Source organism: Perna viridis, chromosome 7, assembly GCF_037379345.1.
Source record: "Perna viridis isolate PV_CMFRI_1.1 ecotype Kerala chromosome 7, ASM3737934v1, whole genome shotgun sequence".
Taxonomy (NCBI): domain Eukaryota; kingdom Metazoa; phylum Mollusca; class Bivalvia; order Mytilida; family Mytilidae; genus Perna; species Perna viridis.
The window spans coordinates 14,718,836-14,744,635 of record NC_142451.1 but is presented as its reverse complement, the minus strand read 5'-3'; the positions used below and the strand labels follow the sequence as shown (position 1 = coordinate 14,744,635).

The following is a 25,800-nucleotide window of genomic DNA, read 5'->3' as shown; positions in this document are numbered from 1 at the left end:
ACCCATACGTTATGCCAGAGCTTGCCGAGCTTACACAGACTTTTTGTATCGCGCTAGAACTCTAACAAATAGGCTTCTGGAACAGTGTTATGTTGCTACAAGATTGAAGTCATCACTACAGACGTTTTATGGTCGTCATCATGAACTCGTGGATCGTTATGGTGTATCCATCAGCACCATGAAAACTGATTTATTCAACGGGTCATAGTTTTCCTTTCCTCGTTTGTCTACCCCGGACTTGACTTTTTATGAGCGACTCGAGTTGCTCATTTACTTTTGTTACTTTGTATGTATGATTTTAGTTATTTTATGTTCTTTGTTGTGTATGTCTGTTTTCCATGTCTGGTCTTTGTCCCTGGATTACATTCTTTTGATCACCGCTATAACCTTGGTTCCCTTGAGTACTCTTTGAATTGAGACCAGTATGACTCTTTCATGATTCATGAAATGATTTTTTTTTTAAATTTGTATACACCATTGCACATATTATATTTTAAAGCTCTATTCTTTCTTTTTACAAAAAATTTAAAATGGGTAAAAATAAGCTAAAAATACCCACTTAAACGTCAGTTGTCAGTATATAGGAATCACACTTTATATCTGTACGTCTGTGCACATTTCCCATGAAAGCATCTCCTCCTTAATCGCTTAGAACATTTTAATGAAATTTAGGGAATGTAAGTTATGGTATGTAGATATGCCTGTTGGGGGGCTCCTAATGGTGACAATTCTATTAAAGTGTCCAAAGCTTGTAACAAGCTGAATTGTCCAAATTAGGTTGGTTCAAGATCCAAGACCCTAAATTTCTGATCCAGGACCTTTGAAATATTAAATACTTTGGTACCTGGACCTACCATGTCTTACTCTAATCGAAGACTAAATTTCTTATAGAGGGCATTTCTTTTGGGATGCAAAATTTCAAGGTCCTTTCACTCTTGAAAGTAAATTTGAACACATGCATAAGCACAACCTAATTGGTAAGAGTTTGATATTTACTACTATAACTTGAATTTCTAATCCTGTTCTTCTGCTGGCATACTGATGTTTTTCTGCACAGCCTTTTCCTTTGGAGGTCATACCGTCCTTAAACATTTCCTCCGAGATTTGTTTACTTTAGTCGCTTCTAGTTGTTCTCTTAAATAGAAAAAGTGTTGATAGACTTAATGCAAAAAAAGGGCTGCACCTTCAGAACATATTCATTCCTATTTTTTACCCAATTTTCTTAAGATTTAAAGTATACATGTATTGAATATTATGACAACAGATTTGTATAATAATGACATATTGTGAACACTGCTCGGTTAGACAGTCCGTTCAAAATAACAGGCACCAAATACTTGCATAAAACCAAATAAATGATATGGAAGTTATGAACTTGACATCGGTGATATGCACAATAGAGAAATACGCACTGTTTATGAGTTAAGTCCTATAACTTGCAAATGTTATTTATAAATATAGGGACATGCCAATGGGCGACCTATTTATCTCTTATCCATTACTTCTCATACACCGCCAAATAGAATTTATGGGGACATAGAGGGAGCATATCTTGTCAGTTATGTCACTTTAAGATGACTGCTTAATGGAATTAATGAAATTTTCACAGAATCTTTATCGCATACTCTGATTGTGCACTTACTATTTAAAATTTTATCCAAAATCAATTTGGAGGTCATTTCTTTAGATTTTAATTCAAATAATTTTGGAGGTTAAAAAGCTCATGCATCAAATAGGGGAGTAGGCATATATAGAATAACAGCAATAATGAAGTTCAGAGAAAATTTTACACTGCAATTAGGACAGGGGGAAGTGATGTTGAGACTGACATTATTCTGTTTATTGAAGAAATCACATAAATGTTATGTAACCTTGTCATTGGAAATTGCCAATGAATTAAAAAAAACATAGTTCATAAAAATTGTTTTAAGCATTTAGGAATTATTATCTGGAAGTTAAAAATCTTCCTTTTTTGTATGAATAGAGTCCCTTTACTCTAAAATGAACAAATTTATTAATTACTTAAATAGAAATATAGAACAGTTTGTAATTAGCTTCGTGTAAACTGCAGGTGTAAAAAAAACGTTTAACAGAAATATATTACTTAAATATACATCATGTTTAGAAGCAATAGCATGTAAAAATACTTGAATCAATAATTCAGGAAGTTTTTTTGAGATATGTTATACGTATATATAGGAGTCATTCTTTATTGTTTCGGGAATCTTCATAAATTATTGTTAAAGTTATTATAAATAATGAATCATTTATTTTTACTATATGAAATCTTCTCTTATGATATTTAAAACTTCATATTTCAGAAGACGTAACCAAGTACTGGTAACCATGGTCACGTGAACTATTATGGTAGTCAGCATAAAGCATTGTTAACAGTGTTTTAAATTTTGATATTTCAGATGTATGATGTGAATGTTTCTAAGAAGGTGCTAACCAAGTGTTTTTTAGTTTATCAATGTTGATACCTATCTGAAATGAATACAAGCATGAAAAATATTTGACGTTGAGCCCATTTATCGGTATAATTATGTATTTGGCACAAAGTGAATAAACTTTCAGATGGAAATTTTTTATCACTGTGGTTTTGCAAATCTTTAGATTTCAGCAAAACACAAAAAATGGATTTGTGAAAGCATTATGAATTGTCTTATTGATCAGTTTAAGCAAACTAGCATTTCATATATTGGAAAATGCAAAACAAAATGTAAAAAACCAGAATTTTAAAATCTGATGTAAATTTTCAGAAAAATTATGTAGATTTATAAAGATTATCAATGTAAAAGTCAATCCTCCACAATAAAAAAAAATCAAGTGTCCCTCCCAACCAAAAGGTGGGGAGAGTTGTTTTTTCATGCCTGAATAAGCTTGTATTTTAAGATGGGTCATATTATGGTATATCTGAGTCTGTTCATCTACCTGTTATCCACACTTCCCACACGTGCTGCAATTGTTTCGAAACATTTGTATATTGGTTTGTATTGGTTGATGTGAGCTCCCTTTAGATTGTTATAAATTTAGAAGTTTGCGTTTTTGAGTTATTGGTCTATATTTGTTAAAAAAAGGGGGAGACTTCCTATATTTGTGCAGTAAACTGCAAATGGTTCAGCAGTTTCTTGAAATTTAAATGAATAGTTAGTTTATTTTATTAAATTTTATTTTTATTCGGATTTTATATTTTCAAGTTATGGGACTTTTAATTCATGCAAACATGGGTCATTTTCCCATTTTTGAATTAAACTTAAAAACTTGGTTTCAAGCTTGAATTTTTTTGTCCAAATTTGCCCAATCTATTCAGGATTCGATCTCTGAGGGCATATCTAGCTGCACTATTTGAGGCATTTTATTGCGCTGTCTACACATAACACTTTCTTGAGCATATATTATTTAAATTATAGCGACAAAATTCGTAAAACTTTGAAGGTAGTGAGGACATGATACTGGTATGTAGTTGTGCATGTTACAATGGATTAATGATCCACTGATTTTTGTTGGAGTAATGGTCCTTGGAAGTTTAATAAAATATGTAACTGAAGCAAATTGTCAAGGGATATTTTTAGGAAACTACTTTTCCGAATTTTATGAAACTTTCTAGGTACTTTGAACACAATATGTGTTTGTGTAAATGGTTGTATCATTTTATGTGCGTGTTTGTCCTTCTGAATTTAGAAAGTTTACACATTATACAACTAAGAAAGCTTTTTATTACAAATTCTTTGAAACTTACGAATCTTGGTAGAATTCATAGCATCTTGTGCCTTTCTACAGCAGTTTCATGTACTAAGAGGTGTTTCTTTTTTATTTTGATTGATGCTCAATTTTTTTAACTTTCAATGGCTGAAATGATCTTTATGATAAATCATACCAAAGTCTTGAGTCAAAATAGTTGGACAACTCTTGTTAAATGTGTTGCCCTTGGAAGACAAACTTTAACCAGATGAGCGATTCAGACACCTGGGAGCCTCTTGTTATTGGTAACTCAATAGATTTTCATTAAATTGATTGCAATGCAATAACAACTTTTAATTTTTCAACGTTAAAGCTTTTTTCCCGACGCAGTCTGTGTAGTTCCGCTTTTTACCCTTTTGCCTTAAGGACGCTCTTCTATGGAAACGCAAGTCACCTGATCGCAATTCTGTTTCCCTAAAAGCCAAATAATTAATGGGGTACGAAAAAAAACTGTATCGAAAATTGAAATGTCATGCCATGCGTTATTTTTTTGAATGAAATGTACAAACTTATGAGTAAAAAGAAAAAAAATACTGCATCGGCTATCTTTTTTTTTTTAAAGATATCACTTGTTTTGATATAGTTAAGGGAAATTAAGTATAGGTATGTCTAAATCTTGTGGGGATGATTACTGTTCAAGTAATTTTTCTTTTTTCATCCTAAAAAGACAAATATGTCTTTGTTCATTTCTTCTGATGTGCTTTATAACGTGAAATATTTTTGACTGCATTTTTATTAATGTAAGAATTCCCATACTGGAAGTTTCCCGGTTTTTTTCTGTATAGTAGACCGTCACCTAAGTTTATGTTTCCACTTGCGTGCACTCTTTTTAGCCGAATACAGGTTTTATATTTTATCAAAAACGACTTGAGATTAAGAATACACGAATCACAAATCATATACTTCTGCCTAGTTCTAATTCAGATTTTGCTTAGTATTAGTATTTTTGACCTAGTGATCAATTTTTATATTTTATGTAATGCAATATTGTCAACAGGGGTACCTACAATGGGGAAAACATAATAAAATCATGGAATCATGAATGAGATGTTGACGAAGTGTTGATACTATAAGCATGTGTATAATCTGAGATGGACACGAGCGAACGTTTAATTGAACATTTATCTTCCAATGTCAGGATTTTCTATTAATCCGTGAATTTATTTCAAAAACATGTATTTTAAAATATAGCGAACATATATATATAAGATTTAAGAATATGGTAAATGATTTGACGGAGGCATTTTTTTTCTCCGCTACTATAAACAATTACATATTTAATACTCCATTTCAGTTTTTGGTGCAATATTATGGGATGGGATGGGATTTAAGCACTTTTCTCCGCTTACTGTTTATAGATTTAACCGCACTTAATCATATATGTCTTTCGCCATTTTTTAGAAGTTTTATAAATATACACCATATGTTAAAACGTTAAAGTCGCGCTACAGAAAAGGAATACCCTATCGTGACAAAACATAACATATTTTACTTACTAGCATAAATTTGAAATAAATAGCTATTAAAATAAGTTGTAAGATTTAGTGAAAATTGTTTGACAGGCATAGTCATAATGTAAATACAGAAAACTAGTTAATTTCGCGTGTACTTGCATGCATTTAAAAGCCAGAAAAATTGACATGTTCTGTAAATATTTTAGATGTGTTTTTGACCAAAACTGCATGTACATGAAGTTCAAATTGAGCTTAAAGCTTTGACATGCGAGACATTTCATCAAACATGGATATTTTATGTTTTTGTGACCCTGTTCTTGTAAGCAACGAAAATATTTAACTTGAATTTGAAATGTAATAATTTTTAGACATTAAATATGAGAAAACAAATAATTTAATTACACATTCTTCATTTGTTTACAATCACACCTTAACAAAGCGATTGTTTTGTAAGAAAAACTTCTTGTCCAGATCTTAGCTTATTTTTTGAAATAAATATATAAATTATTTCAAAATTATTTTATATCATCGAAAATACCCGTCCTGTTTTTAGACAAACCCAAATTTGGGTCGGTATAAAACGTGCTCAAATAAAAGGTTCCTATAAAGAAACATCGTTATTATGAATTCTGAAAGCTAAAAAATATAACTAAATATTAACCAAGGTAAATGAGGAAGAAAAGAAAGAAATGAGGGTTGAAATTTGAAGAATAATACTCCACGCGTTGCACAGTTATCATATAAACATCAAAAAACATGAATGTACATGTATGAATATCAGGAATCTGGAATAACAGTTATATTTTTTAAGAAATGGAAGCGTTATTTTTTTTTATTATTATTATTTTTTTTTTTGATTAAATACATAGATTAAACAACATAATTTAAAACTTCTTAATGTTCAATGAAATCCCGTATATACGATGCATAACGTTCCTTGCTTTTCTGACGTCTTTCGCAGGCATTTTCGTGACGTCACATTTTTTAGGGATTTTCGCTTGAACGGGTATAATCAATCCTCTCATATTTTTAACATAAAGTTGATTTTATAGTGATGTTCGTCGTCAATATGACAATGACATCTTTTATGATATAGGGGTTTTTTTTTAATGCAGGTCATTTTGGCTTTGAACATTGATCAAATTCGCGTATTTGTTGTAGATATGGATATTTCTTATACTATCTTAACATTTTTATGTTGGGTAAAGTTGATTTGGTACTGATAAATATATATGAATGAAGTACAAATGTTTACAAGCATCGTGGTGTGGGTTTTGATATTCCGGATGTCGAATGAAAGAAATGAATTGATTGGTTTGGTCATCTTCAGCATCAAAATACCGTGTTACCTTATTTGAGCAGAATAACTCAATACCATAGGTTCAAAATGCAAGATTATTATGTTTTTTTACTTAAATAGGATTACCCCGTATTATAAACTACCATGGTGTATTTACCGTGTTACATTATTTGTAGAGAGTAACCCCATAACTTGTGTTAACATGGTATACCATATAGTTTATTGAGAAACGTAACCCCACTAACATAAGGTCTATTTAATAGGATAACTTCAGTCGTATCGGCTGATTAAGAGTCACGTAGGTCCATAAAAACGATAAGTTATATGGTGGTGAGACTTGTGACAAGTCCCTCTGTAATATATGTGTTCTTTTATGCTACTAGGTTCCCACTCTCGTACGATTGCCAAGATTGTCAAATTATAACTGATCGAGAAACTTTTTCTAGAATAACATGTGTTGCGAGTATATGCACTTGATTACAAGTAGATACGATCTTTTGCGACAAGATCACATTTTCAAATTGTAGGTACATGTACCACGACCTGTTAGGATACGACAACCGTTTTGTTACGACCAAATAAGTTCAGATGCGATTGTACCGATAGAGGTCACGATATGATCACTATATGATGCGATTATTAAGATTAATATTAAAGATTGGATGCGATCAAGAATTGTATGATACGTTTACGTACGTTACTAAGAATTAGGTATGTTATGTTGCGTTGAAATACCATTAGAATAGATAAATCTGTCACCATTAGAATATATAATCATCATTATTCACCACGAATCTATTCCGATTGATGTCTACACAAATAAAGCCTAGCTACATGTATGCCCAATAATTTTTTATTACTGTACAGAATGCACAACATATACAATGCAATACTTAGACTCTGAAGCATATGACAATGTAACATTTGCCATTTTAATGTATGCATATAAAAAGGAATAAAAAAAAATGATTAAACGACAGCGTGACCAGATACATCGGCGAGTCTAAACACCAATGAGAGCAGCAAGAAGGCGGTTTTGTGTTCCGGCCACATTTGTTTTTATCCAGGTCTGCAAAAAAAAATAAACTCCTGTCATCAAAAGAGTAATCCAGGGACAAAGACCAGACATGGAAAACAGACATACACAACAAAGAACATAAAGTAACTAAAATCATACATACAAAGCAACAAAAGCAAGCGAGCAACTCGGACTCCACTAAAAACTGGGAACATGAACCAAGTGCACCGGTAGGGTAAGCGTCCTCTGCTTTTCTAGAAACACCCACCGAGTTGCACAAGGAAGTGGACAAGCTTAGAAGTCCTTTAACCAAGACTGAAACTAGCAGTGACCCTCAGACACCACCTTGCTACTGAAGACAGCTATAGGTCACTGGTGTATGCAGATGTTGGTTTTTATAGAATTTCCGAGATGATTCCAAAGGTTTTCAAGCCATCGTAGACTCTTACAGAGACTAAGTGTTCAATCAACCCGTGAGAAATGAAGCCTGGTGAGAATTGGCAAATAAAAAAACTGGAGCCCTTGATGGTAAACATATTGCGATCAAGAAGCCACCGCAAACCGGCAACCCATATTTCAATGACGAAGTGCCCTTTTCCATACCACTATTAACATATGCTAAAGAAAGAAATGTCTGTAAACGACACATGTCAGTAGCCCGGATTTTAGTTGTTAAACGATCTATAGAATTTTTTGAAGATTTGATCGGCTGAAGCTGTGTTCAAAATGAAATTCGTTTATTGATTAATAAATCAGATCTAGTTAGATTTTATATAGAAATCGCAAAAGGTCGTAAATGCACGTGTCTTATCGTGACTGTTCCTGTCACATCGAATCGCAACTGATCGTATCGAATCGTATCTGATTGTATATCAGCCGTGTCGTGAACATCTCGTATCTGATCGTAAGTAATCGTAATACATTGCAACGAATCGTTTTATTCATGTTCAAGACCGATTCCGTTGATTTACGATTCAGCAGTACGAATAAATGCAATGTGTTGCGATGTGTTACGATACGCTAACCACGTGTTGATCGTAGTAATTTTTAACAGTTACCACGATTGCCACGATCTGATACTATCACTACGGTTGATCAAAATAGCGTTCATGATTCCAATCGTGAAGCCAATCGTGAAAGTGGGAGCGTAGCATTTAATTAATGTTATTATTATAGGCTTGAAACCACTAATTTCACTACCCATAGGCTTCTGTGCTAATTTCACAATATTCAATGGCTTCTATGGACTTGGGTTAACTTTAACCCAGAGAACTATATATCAGCATGATTCCACATGTCAGCTCTTAATCCTCAGACTGGCATGTGGAGTTATCGGACTTGCAGTGCAGTACTGGTCACCGCAAATGAAGGGTCTATAAATAGCATGGGAATCCCAGTGTTTTCACGAGATAGGGGTATATTTAGAAATCCAGAAGCAAAATGCACCTATAAAATGTACAGAAATGTTTTTCTTTTCAGAAACTGTTTAAATTTTTAAAATAAAATGAGAACTATTTTCACGGCACTATGAGGAACAGGGGGGTAATTTCTGCATAGGACTATTTTTGCGTTCGTTCCAAACGCTCATTGGTAGAATTGGTGGTCTGTAACCTTATATTCTCCGAACAGCAGATGAATAGTGAATAGCATATCACTTAAAAAATCATGTTTGTAATTTCATTGCCCTTACAAAATGGTCGGGTAGTGTGATTATAACCTGTAAAAAAGGCAGTTGTGAGTCGTGTAACTATACTCCTATGCCATGTTATTTTGTTCTTCCTCCGACACAGTTTGTCAAGAGAACTACACCACTGCAGCTAATCAATGTCAAGTTAGGTTGTCAATTACAATGAATGTTGAATCTAAATGAAGATTTCTTGTCTTATCTAAGAGACAGAAACTTTATATATGCCAATCAAGTAGTGATCCAATGCGGAACATACGCCGTAAATATACTTTCAAATCGCTTGGTTTTGACTTAGAACTTAAAATTTAAAAAAAAACTTACATGTACATTTATAGCAATAATCTTGTATGCTTAATGAAAAAAGTACATATAAAGAAATATGGTGAATATCTAATTGACGGTAAACTTCATACAGGTAAAATCAATGTAAATGGATACATAATGGGATAATGTTATCATATGCATCATAAAAGATAATTATATTTTCCGTCGTTTCTTTAATTGATGGTACATCCAAGCACTGATTGGCTCAAATAGTTACATACTCAACCATTTCTGCATACATAAGAAATTCAGTCTTGCCTTCAAAATTAACGACATATCTAAAACCCAGGGTGCATAAAATTTAAATTGTATTTGTACGTCTTTGAAGTAGAAAATGTCTGACACTTTCCGCCGTGCTGTTTGTCTTGTCCTAGTCTTTTTTGCTTTCATTTTTGACATTATCGGGTTTTCTGTTCCCTATTGGTATTCTTATACAGTACCTACTACCAATTCTAAATTTTTCGGAGGACTCTGGAAATTATGCACAAAAATGAGTGTCCAAATGACTTGTGCAAATGTCGTCGGCTCAAACCGTTTAACAGGTAAGTATTATATTTATAATTTGTATTGAATATTAAATATTTGTAATTTAAAACTTAACCGACACCTAAATAACGTTTTTGCATATACATGTGTTTTAAATGATTAAGGTCTTTCCCTGACAAGGGGAAACCTAACAATATTTCGTATTATTATTATTATTATTATTATTCTCTTTCGCCGCCAAGCGACTTTGTCATTCAAAGATGTATCAAGTTGAGTTGTATACCAAATAAGTCAATGTTACTTCAATAAGAACTGAGCCACTCTTTGACGCGTAATCATTTGTCTTTACAAAATTATCTCCCCTGGGTTAAAAATGTGTCCGGCTAAAAAACCTCCTACACTTTAATATATGGGGCATGACATACTGTCTTGTTTTCTTAATTAACAAAAAGAGGTGCCTAATAAAGTGAAACAAGTGCTAAAATATATCAAATTCATCAAAAATCTTTTATTATTGGTTACCTTTGACATTGTGATAAGAAAATTTAAGTCGTGACCGAATTACCACTTTTGTCTGAAATCAAATACCAGTTTTGAGAATTTGTTTTCTAGGGAATTAACATATTTTAATTTATACTGCTGTTAGATGACTATAGCCTTCTAAATATTTAACAATTCTTGAATTCTTGATAACTCTCTTTCGAAATTAATTATTATGCTTCATGGTGTGTGTACCACTTTTGGTTCTTTATTAATACCTCTCTTTGATTTTTCTTGTTTTTGAAAAGAACTGCTGAACCGTCATTAATGCAGTGTTGTTAAATTTATATAAATAATATGTTTTATATGGTACATGTATCATTATAATTTAGCGGTAAAAGCGTCGTAACTCCAAATGTTATAACAACGAATAATTGTTACTTTTGGTCTCACTAACCACTTCCGGGTCAAATGGCCACACCCCTATGTAGTACCAAAAACACACTGAACCTAGACATATGCATTGCAAGTGCATTATTTGTGTGTATTATGATTAAAAGTAATCAAAATAAAGCTGAGAATGTGTACTTTCAAATCATATATGTAATTACAAAAGTGTATGAATATTGTTTACATGTGTGAGTAATTTGCCTCCATGCTGTCAGTTAGCAGAACAGGAAAAATGTGGATTTTCAGTATTATTTATTCAAGTAAATTTTGTGAAGAATTTCTACAATCATCGTACCATTAGCATAATGATTTTGGAAGCCTTATTTTCCAAGCTTTGCAACGGTATGCAACTTTAAGATGTCATTTGTCATGGGAATTCACAGTGAAACTTTGAAAATTACTTTTTTAACATGTAAAGTAATGGAAACGTTAGAAGTGGTTGGTGAGACCTTTGCTTATTTATTACCTCCCTTTGCAAATCTTTATCTTCTAATAAATGATCTTTATCAAATAAGTAAATACAATTGTCGTTATAGAATCGACAACAAAATGTATCATATTAGGATAATCACACTGAAAGATTGCTCATTTAACCGTAAAAAAGTTTTTTGTAGCAATTTCAATAATTTTACCCCCCCCCCCAAAAAAAAAAAAAAAAAAAAAAAAAAAAAAAAAAAAACTCTTTAAATGCATGGCTTTTACTAAACAAATTATTTTTGCAATTTTATGGTAGAACCTCTTTCGATAGTTTAGGAATTGAGTATTTCTTTAAACAACTGATATTTTGATTATGATCGTCCTTAATATTTGATTAAAGTGCTGGTGACCAGAGATTACTCCTTGGAACAGGTGTACAACATATCGAAATTTACAATATAATTAACTGGCATATTTTGTATTTAATGGTTGATATAGGACTGTGAAGATAACCTCTATCGTTCCATTATTTTTGTAGATATTATTTCTCCAATTTTAACTTAGTAACTGCCGTTTCTGTGTATATTGCTTTCACATTTATAAAATCGATAAATATAAAATTTATCTACATCCAAATCGTACGAAATGTATCGAAATGTGATTCCCATAGTAAATAACCCCTAAAGAGTCTTTAAAAATGAAGGAAAGAGCTTAGCAATTGTTTTGGAACAACTGTCCTTTAATTATTGGTGACAACTTGGCGTAAAAGTTCAATTAATCGTTAAGTGCGCTGTTTCATTCTTAATTCTAATAGCATAATTATAAACTATGAAAAATCCGTTATGTTGTACACTTGTCAATGAGGAATCTCTTATCAGCAGTATTAAATAGTCCAGATAAAAGTAGATTATGCACAAAAAGTTAATCTAGACCTCGCATTAGCTGTGAAATACGAACAAGAAATTGTAAAATACTGTGAGGCAAAAGGATATTTTACATGGCAACATTTTAAAACATTTACAAAAGCAGAACTCCATCGGATATGTAAATAAATAAGAACATTCAGTAAAACAAGTCACAAGAAACAATTTTCAAAGATTTAGTTTTTTTTTCGGCCATAAGTAATAGGAGTAATATCAAAAATATCAATATATACATATACCCTAAAGATTACCTATTTAATGAAATAAAATATTGATACATAGATATTTTGTTTAGTAAAGGATCATACATAATTTATCTGTGTGGTACATGTATATCACTTTTAAAATAATCACCAGAAAAATAAATAGATATTACATCATCGGAATAGCTGGCACCGCAATGGTCCTGACTTGGTACAGGCATTTCAAACAAAATTGGTTAGATAAATCTAGGTTTTATAGCGCGCTAAACCTCCCTCTTCCTTTGCGGTAATGCATTATTATCATACTAACAAAAATTTACAAAATAATTTTAAATAACTTTTAAATAAAAATTTTGTGAAAACAAACCTAGAGTAAACATATAAGACTTGTGAAACTTAGACTAAGTTAAGAAATGCACATGCATGTACATGAAAAGCAAAATAGGTATTAAGAGAACGGCGATCTAGAATTCACATGAACAAAAATTCAATAAAAAGGTTTGATTAAATTAAGGAAAGGCAATCTTTAAATTCGAAGTATAAATATTCAGAGTGAAAACGGAAATATTATTGATTGGAACAAAGCTGTCTTAACCACTTGTCTTTGTGAAATTGATCAAAGATCCGTTTTGAAAACAAATATATACGCCGGTGTATAGTGTCTAAAAATCAATAATAGTCCGAAGTTTCCTAAAGTAAGATTGATTTATTATGAAATTTAGGTAAAAGAAACCAAACAATTTGAAACAATGAGAAGTTATGTACACTTATTCTTCTATGATACTTTAAGTCGAAAGCAGCTTCTTATCTAAAAAAAAATTTGTCAGTGACAACTTTTGTCCTAATAACTTTGCAACTATAAAAGCTTTAGTCTTGTACTGTGTTAATTTTGACTTAAAGTCACGTGATAATGTTTAATATGTCGCATATTATATTCATCGTCTGAATATAGCTGAAATATTGCTGCTCGGACGTTAAACCCCAACAAACAAACAAACAAACAAACATTATATTCGAGATCTTTCTTAGATCAGTTGCATATTCTGGTAAACTTGCCTTAAATTATATTCGTATTCTCTTTACAGCAACTTTGAAAGTTAATCAGGCTTTGCAAGTCATTGGTTTGGTCTTGCTATGTGTTGGATTAGTTCTAGTATTTGTACTGGTCGTGTTTCGCAAAGGAAATATACAACTTAAAATTTCAGCTATTTCAATATTAGTCGTATCAGGTAGCGTACACTTAATTACAAAAAACAAACAAAATTACAACGCATACCACAATGCAACGATGAAAGTGTTAAGATTTCAGAAATTATTTAATTGTTATTACCTCCCGATATATACGTGTTTAAATCAATGAATTGCTTAACCTACGAAATAGATATAAATTCTTTCATCTTCTTTTTAGACGTTATATCGGTATGTACCATACTTCACCCGAAAGTTCTTTTACCGTTTAAAAAAACGCATAATGTTTGGACAACTGAAATTTGAAAATTTGATGTCCTGTAAATGCAATGCATTAAAAGATATAGTATATTACTTGGTATACGTGTTTAAATCAATGAATTGCTTAACCTACGAAATAGATATAAATTCTTTCTTCTTCTTTTTAGACGTTATATCGGTATGTACCATACTTCACCCGAAAGTTCTTCTTTTACCGTTTAAAAAAACGCATAATGTTTGGACAACTGAAATTTGAAAATTTGATGTCCTGTAAATGCAATGCATTAAAAGATATAGTATATTACTTGTACCTTGCACTCAAGCTTCATGTACAACGAACCCTCTGCTAGTCTACCTTTTTTTCAATTTTGTACATGCACCATTCCTGTTGAAAAAATGGCAATATTTTGAGGAGAAAAATTATGCCACCGTATAAAATATCTTAACAGAATTTAATTCAAATTTACTATCTTTGATAGCCCTTTGTGTCCTAATTGGCACAGCCATATACGGAGTAGAGGCTAATGACCAATGGATCCACAACTTGGACTTTGGTTTCGCATTCGTTGTTGTTGCAGCTTTCCTTACTATTATAAGCAGCATCTGTTTGTGTATTGGAATCACCGACAAATGGAGGGTAGGATCTGTGGAACAAAGTGAATAACCGTAATACCACAATACAAACAATCGGATTTGAGGCATACAGTTTTGTCTACCTGCATCTATACTTAACTGTTTGCTTGTTACTGATTTTATTTTCTTCTTGAGAATAAACGAAAATTGAAAAAAATTACCAAAGTGTCAGAATAAAAGCACAATTCAAAATCCATGTACATGGACTAAACGAAATACAGAAAACAAAGTCGATCTACATACACATTGTAGCTAACAGAAAGAAACAAAAGCAATAAACAATATGTACATACATGCGTATTAAAACTAAAAAGAAGGTAAAACGCACAAAAACTAAACTCCCACAAATAAGCATTTTCATCATAAGCGCATCTTTTGCCTAAACCTGTGATGAAAGGAAATCGTGCCCACAGTGGTGCACCGTGTTGGGAAAGATGCCACGTTCCTCGCACGTTAAAGAACCCTATTGTGGTATTCTCCCGGAGGAGGAACCATAGGGCTCCGCCACAGGAGGCTAAATTGCCCGACCCTACCCACCTCTCCCTATTTCCAGTGGCAATCAATATTTGTCGACCCCATTGTCCTTGTGTCCCATCCCTTTTTCATTTCATGTTCATTTTATCCACAATTTCATGTTCATCGTCTGAATATAGCTGAAATATTGCTGCTCGGACGTTAAACCTCAACTAACAAACAAACAAAAATCTTTGTCCCTTGATTACATTCTTTTTATTTCTGCTAGAATCTTTGATTATTCCTTGATTATTCTTTATCATTTAACATTTGCTTTGCTGAAGTTTACCCTCGTTACAGTGGGATATTTTTACCATGTCAGACTTCATAAAAAATATAAGTCTGAGTAACAATAGTTGAATTTTCTTATTTCAAGTAACCATGCCACAAGTAAAACTAATCTCCCAAATATATGCAGACCATTATTTAAACAAAATATAATCCACTATAGAAAAATTAAATGCCAAAGTAAAATCACCTAAGCAACTATTGCACTGGGCAATTCAACCTTTGAACGCTGAACCATTGTCCTTCAAAAGGAAATCAATGGGAACCAAGATTAAAACGTAAATGAATAACAAAAAATAAGAGAAAACGACCAGACAAACATAATAGACACGCATAACATAAAACCTGAATTAACCAAAATAATAGGTTTATTACTTTGTTAGCGACGTCTGCCTCTCTAGAAGCACCCACCCAGGGTTGATCATTAAGTTGTTACACTAAAGAAAAAAACAAACTGTTACAAGGTGATTTAATCGTTTCTCATCATGGAGATGGATGCACTACAACTATCCACGAGTTCAAGGTGGCTTTAAAAAGATGACTTAGGTTGCAGCATTATAACCTTGTTCCAGTTTTTTGTTTGTTGAGGTTTAACGTCCGAGCAGCAATATTTCGGCTATATTCAGACGATGAACATGAAATGATGATGAAATGAAAAAGGGATGGGACGCAAGGACAATGGGGTCGACAAACTTTGATTGCCACTGGAAATAGGGAGAGGTGGGCAGGGTCGGGCAATTTAGCCTCCTGTGGCGGAGCCCTATGGTTCCTACTCCGGGAGAATACCACAGAAGGGTCTTTAACGTGCAAGGAACGTTACCTTGTTCCAGAAGACTATTTCTAAGAAGTCTAGCATGGTGAAAAACGTCCGCGTAGTTTCGGCAAGGTTGTGTATCATATGAACGCTGAACTGATAATGCCACAGCTGATAGAAACGTTGGTGATACAGAACAAAAATTCTTCGATCAAGGTATTAAGCTGACATAATGTCCGTAGTATCTCAAGTATCATAGAGTATGTAGAATATATTTTCTTTCTAAACATATAAGTAAACCTGCCTTTATCAGTTTACACTTACTCTTTATTTGTAATAGCCACGTGCAGGTCCGGGTGTTAAAAGAATAGGCCTGCAGCAGCGCTAAGCTTGTCGTATAAGGCGACTAAATAGTGCTCAGAAACCTAGCCGGGGGCTAGGCGCTCTACCCACAGAGCAACTGGGATGTGTGCCCCAGGTGCTGGAATGGGGTACCCCTGGCGTGTTACATGCTGGGGTTGTCAGGCTATAATACGGAAAACCTGACCGCAAACCATAGTGGTGCACCGTGTTGGGAAAGATGCCACGTTCCTCGCACGTTAAAGAACCCTGCTGTGGTATTCGATAGGAGTAGGAACCTTTGCGCTCCGCCAGAGGAGGCTAAATTGCCCGACCTTACCCATCCCCCCTTTTTTCCTGTGGCAATCAAAATTTGTCGACCCTATTATCCTTGTGACCCATCCTTTTTTTTCATTTCATGTTCATTTTATCATCCACTTCATGTTCATCGTCTGAATATAGCTGAAATATTGCTGCTCGAATGTTAAACCCCAACAAACAAACAAACTTTATTTGTAATATGTTATATATATCATTATGGATATCTGACTGCGATTAAACTCGAGACGAGTCTGTAAATCCCATGAGCCTTACTTCAAATTTCCAGCGACTTTACACTGTTGGCAAGTTTGATATGAAGAAGACAATTAGTTGGTTATCAACCCCACACGATTGTTTTATACAAAGCCTCTTGCTGAGGCCTAATTGTATATCAGTTATAGAAAATAAAGGAATGATTACAACATAGAATAAACTGTCAATTTATACACGTATATTAATTTTAAATCTAAAGCTTTGTCTTAGCCCTGTGATATGACGTTTCCGGTTTTTTATCAAATACCAAATAAAAGTCAGGCAGATCAATCACTTCAGAATAGTTTAAATGGACATGCAGAAGAAACTAAGTGCATGGACAATGGGTCATGTCATGACAAAACAGCTAAAGTATATGGGCAAAGGGCCTTACCAAGACAAAGTAGCTGAAATGAATGGGCAGTGGGTCAGGCAAAGACGAAAAAACAGTAGTATATAAGCAAAAGGTCAGGCCAATACTAGAAAACTGAAGAGTACGGGCAATGTTTCAGGCCAAGATGAAGAAACTAAAGTGTATGGTTAAGCAATGGTTCAGCCTGGAAGATGAAACTGAAGTGTATACGCAATGGGCCAGGTCAAGACGAAGAAACTGAGGTGTACAAATAATGGGTTAGACAAAGACAAGGAAACTGAAAGGTATGGGCAATAGGCAATGCCAAGACGAAGAAGCTGGTGCGTATTGGCAATGGGCCAAATTAAACTCCTTCGATTCACCAAAGGAAGAATAATCCACCGGTAGATTTCCTCGGCCCGAATGATTATTAAGTATACATTTTATATATTTATTTTTGGGTTCACTGTAAAAAGAAATATAAGTAGATTTTTTATATCAAAGATCCATAATATACATAACTCAGATATTCAATAAACATTATTGAAGTACAGGTTACAAAGCATGTCATTTCTACTCCAAAAATATACTATCAGACCATTGTAAATATAGATCTCACTAACCACTTCCGGGTCAAATGGCCACACCCCTATGTAGTACCAAAAACACACTGAACCTAGACATATGCATTGTAAGTGCATTATTTGTGTGTATTATGATTAAAAGTAGTCAAAATAAAGCTGAGAATGTGTACTTTCAAATCATATATGTAATTAACTACAAAAGTGTATGAATATTGTTTACATGTGTGAGTAATTTGCCTCCATACTGTCATTTAGCAGAACAGGTAAAAATGTGGATTTTCAGTGTTATTTATTCAAGTACATTTTGTGAAGAATTTCTACTATCATCGTACCATTAGCATACTGATTTTGGAAGCCTTATTTTCCAAACTTCGCAACGGTATGCAGCTTTTAGATGTCATTTGTCCTGGGAATTCACAGTAAGACTTTGAAAATTACTTTTTTTAACATGTAAAGTAATGGAAACGTTAGAAGTGGTTAGTGAGACCATAATACCGCCAACAAAAAGGTCCTAGGGCTGATATTGTAGATGAACAAATGAACAATGACATGTTATAATCAATAATAAACTAACAATTAGAATTTACATTTATTTACACGTCCTTGTACGTAATCTTCTTTTCATATTGAGCAAATGTCTTGTGTAAAATTAATATGTATCACGCTTTAGTTTTACATTATGATCCTTAAAATTATTAATAATTTTAAGCCAGAAAATAATATTCTCGGCTTAAAACATGTTCTCCCTTACTTATAACCTAGGTCCTTATACAAAATAAGTTCACAAATTAATCAGTGTAATTATTTCTAGGCCTTATGTATCGTCTTTAAATTCGATTTTGAAACAACATTTTCTACTGAAAAATGAGGTTAGGTTTAACTGCCTTATCAAAATTATTTTTAGTCCGTTACTTGTCGCTGCTTTTATAGATATGAAATAATGCCAATTTTTCAAGTACGACACACCTTGCTTTAGCGCTTGGATTTTATGAAAATCTCATGGTACACAAAATACCATTCCCCATTTCACATATAAAAATTCTTTTCAGTTCAAAACATTCATAGGAATCTCTCTGCCTTTATTCTTGAGTCGCTTATGTTTACGTCACAAAAAGAAGATATTACAATATTAAAGCAATAGAAAATATGTAGGTCTTATCATAAAAAAATCTTTTTTTCGACTTAAGGTTCTCTTTGTCTTCAAGGTTGTTCAAGATAAAAACTAAAAACTACAAAACGTCGTTCCCCCAGTGGCAAGAGAAAACCTGAAAGAAACGTTATTTTACAATAAATTCCATCGTTAGATAGCTTCCTTTCAATATACTGCCCAAAATGCGCAAGTGTCATAGAAGGACGCTTTTCAGCACCTGCGTATCGAGGTTTCGTATACATTGTCAGAGATTGCTGTAACTATGCAAATCCTTTGAATCGCACTAGATTTATTACTATTAGGCTTCTGGAACAGGATTATTTTGCTACAAGATTTAATTTATAATTACAGAAGTTTTGTGGACGTCATCATGAATTCGTGAATCGTTACGGTGTATCCATCGGCACCATCAAACTGAATTCTTCAACGTGTCATAGTTTTCCTTTCCTCTTTCGTCTACGTTGGACGACTTTTTATGAGCAACTCGGTAGGTGTTTCTATAAAAACTTACCTTAGCGGTTCACCTAGACCATGCTCCCAGTTTGCACTTGAGTCCGAGTTGCCCATTTACTTTTGTTACTATGAATGTATTAATTTTGTTATTTTATGTTCCTTGTTGTATATGTCAATTATCCATGGTCTTTGTCCCTGGATTACATTCTTTTGATTTCCGCTAGAATCTTGGCCCCTTCATTGCTCTTTCAACAGGTTGTAAAACATCTTTCTGCAACTTTGACGAATGATAATTTTGAGAGCCTTATCATAGGGATAATTTTATCCGTGGAGCGTTTTTTTCATATTTTGCTTGAGGAAACCTGCTATAAGTTGCTATAAACTGCCGTTTAAAGACAAAATTATAATAGTTTATTATATTTCTACAAGTTACATCCATAGATATGTTAGTAATGATTTCTTAGCCAAAAGAAAAAAAGTTTTGATTTTTTTTCTCCCTCATTTTTGTGATATAAGAAGGAAGGTTTGAATCTCATGCTCTGTAAAAGCTACGTTTATTGCGAGGTTGCTATTATTGAAATAAGTTTTGAATATTTAGATATGCTGGTAACCAAATTTGGTGATTATTTATTGAGTTGCTTCAGATTAGAATGTTTGTAAGAAAATACTAAGAACAACAAACTGCATACGACGAAGGACGCAATAATTTATATAGATATTCGTCCAGGTGAGCTGATTTCCATGTTAAAAATATTTTGGGGATCTTACTGATTCATGGTATCATAATAATTTCATTTTATTGTAAAGATTTATTAATTTAAACTTAGGCAAAATGAAACCATTTTCTGAGATAAACAAATTTTACTACTTAATTATCAGGTTCTTGAATTTTGCAGATTAAAGTGAAACATACGTCAGATAAGAACCGTATAAATTACATTTCCTACATCACAAGATAATCCGATTACCGAACGATAATAATCCATACAAAACGACTGACTTTTATAACATTTTATCATTTCATCAAAGATTGTAAACGCTAGCTACGAATACAAATGACGAAATGGATATTATACCTAAAAAGCAAATCGGAACTTTAGTTATGGTATTTATTGCCCTCATTATACATATAATAGGATTTGCTGCGCCATATTGGTTTTACTATGAATTCAATGAAACGAAGTTCAACGCTGGGATATGGAATTTGTGCGTTGCATTAAATGATGGTATATCCACATGTGTTAGTTACGCCAACATTCCCAATAGCGGGTCAAGTAAGTTTTAATTACACAATGTTCTAGATCTGAGTTCACTTTCGATACAATTTTAGTATGTCACATATATTCTCTTGATTATGTAGTGAATTGTGTATCCTACACGCCTAGTTTAAGGTATTGAAGAAAGTCCTTAGACTGCTGATAATTTTGGTTATTTACATTTTCTTATAGTGTTCCGTCTTTATTTGTATCGTTGGATAAAACAAAGAGAGGGGAAAAAGGCACACAACATGAAACATGAAATAACCAAAATAACACGTACAAAGAAACAAAGTAAATGCAAAACCCAGAACCAATCAAAATTGACAGCATGGCCCAAGTGCATTGGCAGGGAAAGCGTCATGTTTTCTTAAAACATCCGCTTAATTGCTCACAAATTCTTCGTCCGGGGTAGACGAAAAAGGAAAGGAAAACTGTTACACGATAAACAAATCGGTTCTCATGGTGCTGATGGATACACCATTACAATCCATGAGTTCATAATGACCACCATTAATCTTTGATAACTTCAATCTTGTAGCAACATAACCTTGTTCCAGACGCTTGATAGTAAAAAGTAGAGCTCGCATAGTTTCGGCAAGCTCTGGCATAATGTATGAGTTGGGACATGAAAACTCCATTTGCAGGTGCTAAAGGGTTGTTGACACAGATGAAAGGAAGGATGACAATACGGAATGACAAGTCAAAGCATTTGTCGTTTAGTTTGGTCATGAGTTATTCTTTTCTTCGATCTCTAAGATCGCTAAAAGTAGGTTAAAATGAGGCTTACTTCATGGTGTCTGTACTGTCCTTTCTATCATGTTTTTACAATAGATGAAACGTATAAAATCACGAAACTAGTATAGGTGGTTAAAGACATAGTAGAAAATGAGTTAAAAGGGGTTCCATCTTTTGGAAAGGATCAGTTATAAACGCCCCAGGAGATAGTGATTATTAATGAATCTTCGTGTCGTTATTTGATCTTTTAGTAAATTTCATCATATCTGTTCCTATTAGATTCGACGTCTTACCGGATTGACTACCCACCGAACATCAAACCTTCCAGCCACAGTAAAGTACCTCCTTATACACTAAGTCAAAGTGGCTAAATAATGGAATTCACTAGTTTTAATTTTTATATCTTCTTCCATGGACATTTTACGAGAAAATTGGCGTGTGTTTCTAGAAAAGCAGAGGACGCTTACCCTACCGGTGCACTTGATTCATGCTTCCAGTTTTTAGTGGAGTCCGAATAGTCCGATATTGCTCTGACGTCCAACGGCTGATTTGCAAGATAAGCTGAAGCCGTGGGACCTCAGAGCTTGTTCCGGTTTTTTGCGTACCAATTTTGATGCGCGCTTCGAGACAAAAAATTACTACTTTATTCGCTCTTGAAAATTTAAAAATAGTTATGTAATGAAATATGATGCTATTAATAAAGTAATGTATATGCTTTAAGCAGTTATTGGTGTTTCGAGAAAGTAAATTGAGAAAAATAACAAAATATAGTTTAGTTCAAGATCACGGAGTCAAATATTGTGAAATTTTGTAAATCTAGTGTGCAAATTTATATAGAGTGAAATATATGTACGTCAATAGTATTGTCTGATTAAAATAAAACAACAAATAAATGCCTTTATTATATAAAAAACAATGTTTCATTGAATGTTCCATGTGCAAAATAATCCAATTCTTATACGACTTATCTTTTACCCAGATAAAGCAAACATCAATCTAAGCTTTCAAGGCATCAATAAACAAAACGAAATATACATGTAGGTATCTAAATAAATCAAAATACGTAAGCAACGAAGTCAATCAGATAAGTACAAATACCACTGAAACAGAAATTCAATTTAAAATTCAACCACCGTAAAAAACGATGACCCTTAAAAAACATGTATCCCATTATTCATTTTTAACTATAAGTAAACTTGAGTCAAAATAATACGATATTTCATACTGAGAAATAAATTCGGTATCAGAAAATAATTTCACTCTCGTACTTTCTCCTTCCAAAACGTCACAACTTGAATGTCAATCAGTCGTAACTTTTTTTCAGCAATAATCATTATCGAAGTTTTTGAAACCCTTGCGCTCTTGTTACTGATAGCGGCGCCTGTGGTGTTGATAATAAAGATGTTCGTCAAACCTATGAAGACATACCTTAGGTTTGTGGTAATGGGCCTTTTAATAGCTGCTGGTAAGTTAGGAAACTATGCTAGATATAAAAATGAGATGTCAATGCTAGGAACATGTCTACAGGTTCCGTAAAATTGCAAAAGCGAGAAGAAATTGTCGCCAAAATTTCGCTATCAGCCGATGATGGATTTAAGTAGCAGTCTTTATAAAAACCAGACAGAAGGTGATGAATGCATGTCAAAAACCCATCGAAGTCAGCTTCATGTCTTGTTCAGAAACGGTTAATGATCACGTAACTAGTTTTAGTTTTTCATTCTGGTGTTACACTTTTGAGATGAAATTTATTTAGATTGTACACGAAATTAGCACTTTGCGGGAGTTATTGCTCCTGATTTTATTTGATGTGGTTGATTTTAGTGCGAGATGAATATAACAATGATTGTTTAAAACGTGCAGATCTGAATGCAGAAATAATTATTTTTATAAGAAAGTATAGCATATGTAGACTGAAAAGGTTTGTTTGTTTGTTGGGGTTTAACGTCCAAGCAGCAATATTTCAGCTATATTCAGACAATGAACATGAAATGGATGATAAAATGAACATGAAATAAAAAAAAGGATGGGTCACAAGCATAATAGGGTCGACAAATCTTGATTGCCACTTGAAAAGGGGGGATGGGTAAGGTAGGGCAATTTAGCCTCCTGTGGCGGAGCGCAAAGGTTCCTACTCCTATCGAATACCACAGCAGGGTTCTTAAACGTGCGAGGAACGTGGCATCTTTCCCAACACGGTGCACCACTATGGTTTGCGGTCAGGTTTTCCGTATTATAGCCTGACAACCCCAGCATGTAACACGCCAGGGGTACCCCATTCCACCACCTGGGGCACACATCCCAGTTGCTCTGTGGGTAGAGCGCCTAGCCCCTGGCTAGGTTTCTGAGCACTATTTAGTCGACTTTACGACAAGCTTAGCGTTGCTGCAGGCCTATTCTTTTAACACCCGGACCTGCACGGGGCTAGACTGAAAAGGCATCATTTGTTTTATGGGTTTTTTTCTACACCATGAATCACTAACATTGGTAGTGTCTGATTTTTTTTATGGACTGGTACTTAACTTCACACTATTCCATAAAGTTTAACACTAAACGTCCTAGAATGATAATTGCTCATACGTACTTATTTTTTATATACATTAGTGGACAATGTAACTTCTAGAAAGATTAATCAAGGGAAACAAGGTTATAGCGGTAATCAAAAGAATGTAATCCAGGAACAAAGACCAGACGAGGAAAACAGACATACACAACAAAGAATATAATGAATATATGAAATAGTTAAGTTTGCGTATTTCGTTGTTTAAGAACACAATGTCTGGCTGTTGAACATGAAAACTTTATTTTCTAATATCGATTTTCCTCGGTTTGAAATTATCCACGAAGATAAAATTAGATAACCAAAGAAAAATTGTTTTACTTCATGCAGGTTTACCCAAGCTATGTAGACAAAGTTTATACCCTTTAAAACACAAGTTGTTTCTGTAAGAAAACATTTATAACTTATCTACTTCATTTATCTTTTCCAGCTGTGTGCATTTTGATAGGAGCCATCATTTTTGGGGCATCTTCCGATCCACAAGTTCTGCAAAACATCCATTTTGCCTTTGTGCTCGTAATAATTGCAGCTGCTTTAGCTTTTTCATCTTCAATAATGGTCTTCTTTTTTATATTTCCTTAAGAGAAATGAGTAGGGTTGAATTATCATAGAAAAGGAAACAGATTATTATTTGTGATGTTCAATTTGAAGTTCTACGCAATTGTATATTAAATAAAAATCGCTCTTAAATTGTTTTGGTAATTGCGTTTAAGCCAATTTGTTTTTTCCGAATCGTCTTAAGACATGAAACGGGTATCGCTATGTAGAACATGCTGCAAAATTAGATTGCATAACTACTACAATTATTTGAACTACTTTTTAAACAAAACTTATAAATGAATTTGCAATATTATATTTAGATGACAATGGTCAAAAACATAGGGTTATTGCACTTGTATAGATGAAAATTATGTATCGCTTGAGATAGTGAATACAAAAGCGTACTATTCGTGGGATAATATTCACCAATATAAATGGAAAACACCTTTATTTAATAGTTATGAAAGTGATCCCATTTTTTCACAAATGAAGTGAATATTGAACTACTTCTAATATTGACTAAAACTTCATATTTGAACGAGTTCAATATACACCTCATTTCGAATTTCTGTCCGCTCATTTATTAGTTCTAAATTATTTTTGACATATATATTTCATATACACTTGGCAGTTTCAACAACAAATGACTTTTAAATGATCGGTATTCCCAATTTAATTCATAAAGCTATGTTTTTGGAGTTACTATCGACTCTTCTACGAAACTCATTATATAACGAATACAAGGATATACCGCATGGTCATTTTCTACGGCTTCTCCATTCAAACAAACCGACACATACTCATTATACTATACAATGATTGTTTGTTTGTTTGTTGGGGTTTAACGTCCAAGCAGCAATATTTCAGCTATATTCAGACAATGAACATGAAATGGATGATAAAATGAACATGAAATGAAAAAAAAAGGATGGGACACAAGGATAATAGGGTCGACAAATTTTGATTGCCACTGGAAAAAGGGGGGATGGGTAAGGTAGGGCAATTTAGCCTCCTGTTGCGGAGCGCAAAGGTTCCTACTCCTATCGAATACCACTGCAGGGATCTTTAACGTGCGAGGAACGTTGCAACTTTCCTAACACGGTGCACCACTATGGTTTGCGGTCAGGTTTTCCGT

At 33.4% G+C, this 25,800-nt stretch overlaps 2 protein-coding genes across 2 annotated transcripts; both read left to right on the top strand.

Moving 5' to 3' along the window:
* Positions 1-9,811: 9,811 nt before the first annotated feature.
* Positions 9,812-14,719, top strand: LOC148611483 (uncharacterized). Its single transcript, XM_088592077.1, has 3 exons — positions 9,812-10,069; positions 13,572-13,715; positions 14,415-14,719. The coding sequence occupies exons 1-3, from the start codon at positions 9,862-9,864 to the stop codon at positions 14,597-14,599; spliced, it is 537 nt and encodes a 178-aa protein (XP_088448203.1). The 5' UTR covers positions 9,812-9,861; the 3' UTR covers positions 14,600-14,719.
* A 5,816-nt stretch (positions 14,720-20,535) lies between these two features.
* On the top strand, positions 20,536-24,773 carry LOC148611482 (uncharacterized). Its single transcript, XM_088592078.1, has 3 exons — positions 20,536-20,848; positions 22,893-23,033; positions 24,556-24,773. Exons 1-3 carry the CDS (start codon positions 20,638-20,640, stop codon positions 24,705-24,707), a joined length of 504 nt encoding a protein of 167 aa, XP_088448204.1. The 5' UTR covers positions 20,536-20,637; the 3' UTR covers positions 24,708-24,773.
* Positions 24,774-25,800: the final 1,027 nt, after the last annotated feature.

Excerpts from the sequence above, each read along its gene's own strand:
- LOC148611483 (XM_088592077.1), top strand. The coding sequence starts at position 9,862 with ATGTCTGACACTTTCCGCCGTGCTGTTTGTCTTGTCCTAGTCTTTTTT. Across the intron at positions 10,070-13,571 it reads CGGCTCAAACCGTTTAACAG|CAACTTTGAAAGTTAATCAG; the intron begins GTAAGTATTATA and ends TTCTCTTTACAG. Across the intron at positions 13,716-14,414 it reads TTCAATATTAGTCGTATCAG|CCCTTTGTGTCCTAATTGGC; the intron begins GTAGCGTACACT and ends TATCTTTGATAG.
- LOC148611482 (XM_088592078.1), top strand. The coding sequence starts at position 20,638 with ATGGATATTATACCTAAAAAGCAAATCGGAACTTTAGTTATGGTATTT. Across the intron at positions 20,849-22,892 it reads CATTCCCAATAGCGGGTCAA|CAATAATCATTATCGAAGTT; the intron begins GTAAGTTTTAAT and ends ACTTTTTTTCAG. Across the intron at positions 23,034-24,555 it reads GGGCCTTTTAATAGCTGCTG|CTGTGTGCATTTTGATAGGA; the intron begins GTAAGTTAGGAA and ends TATCTTTTCCAG.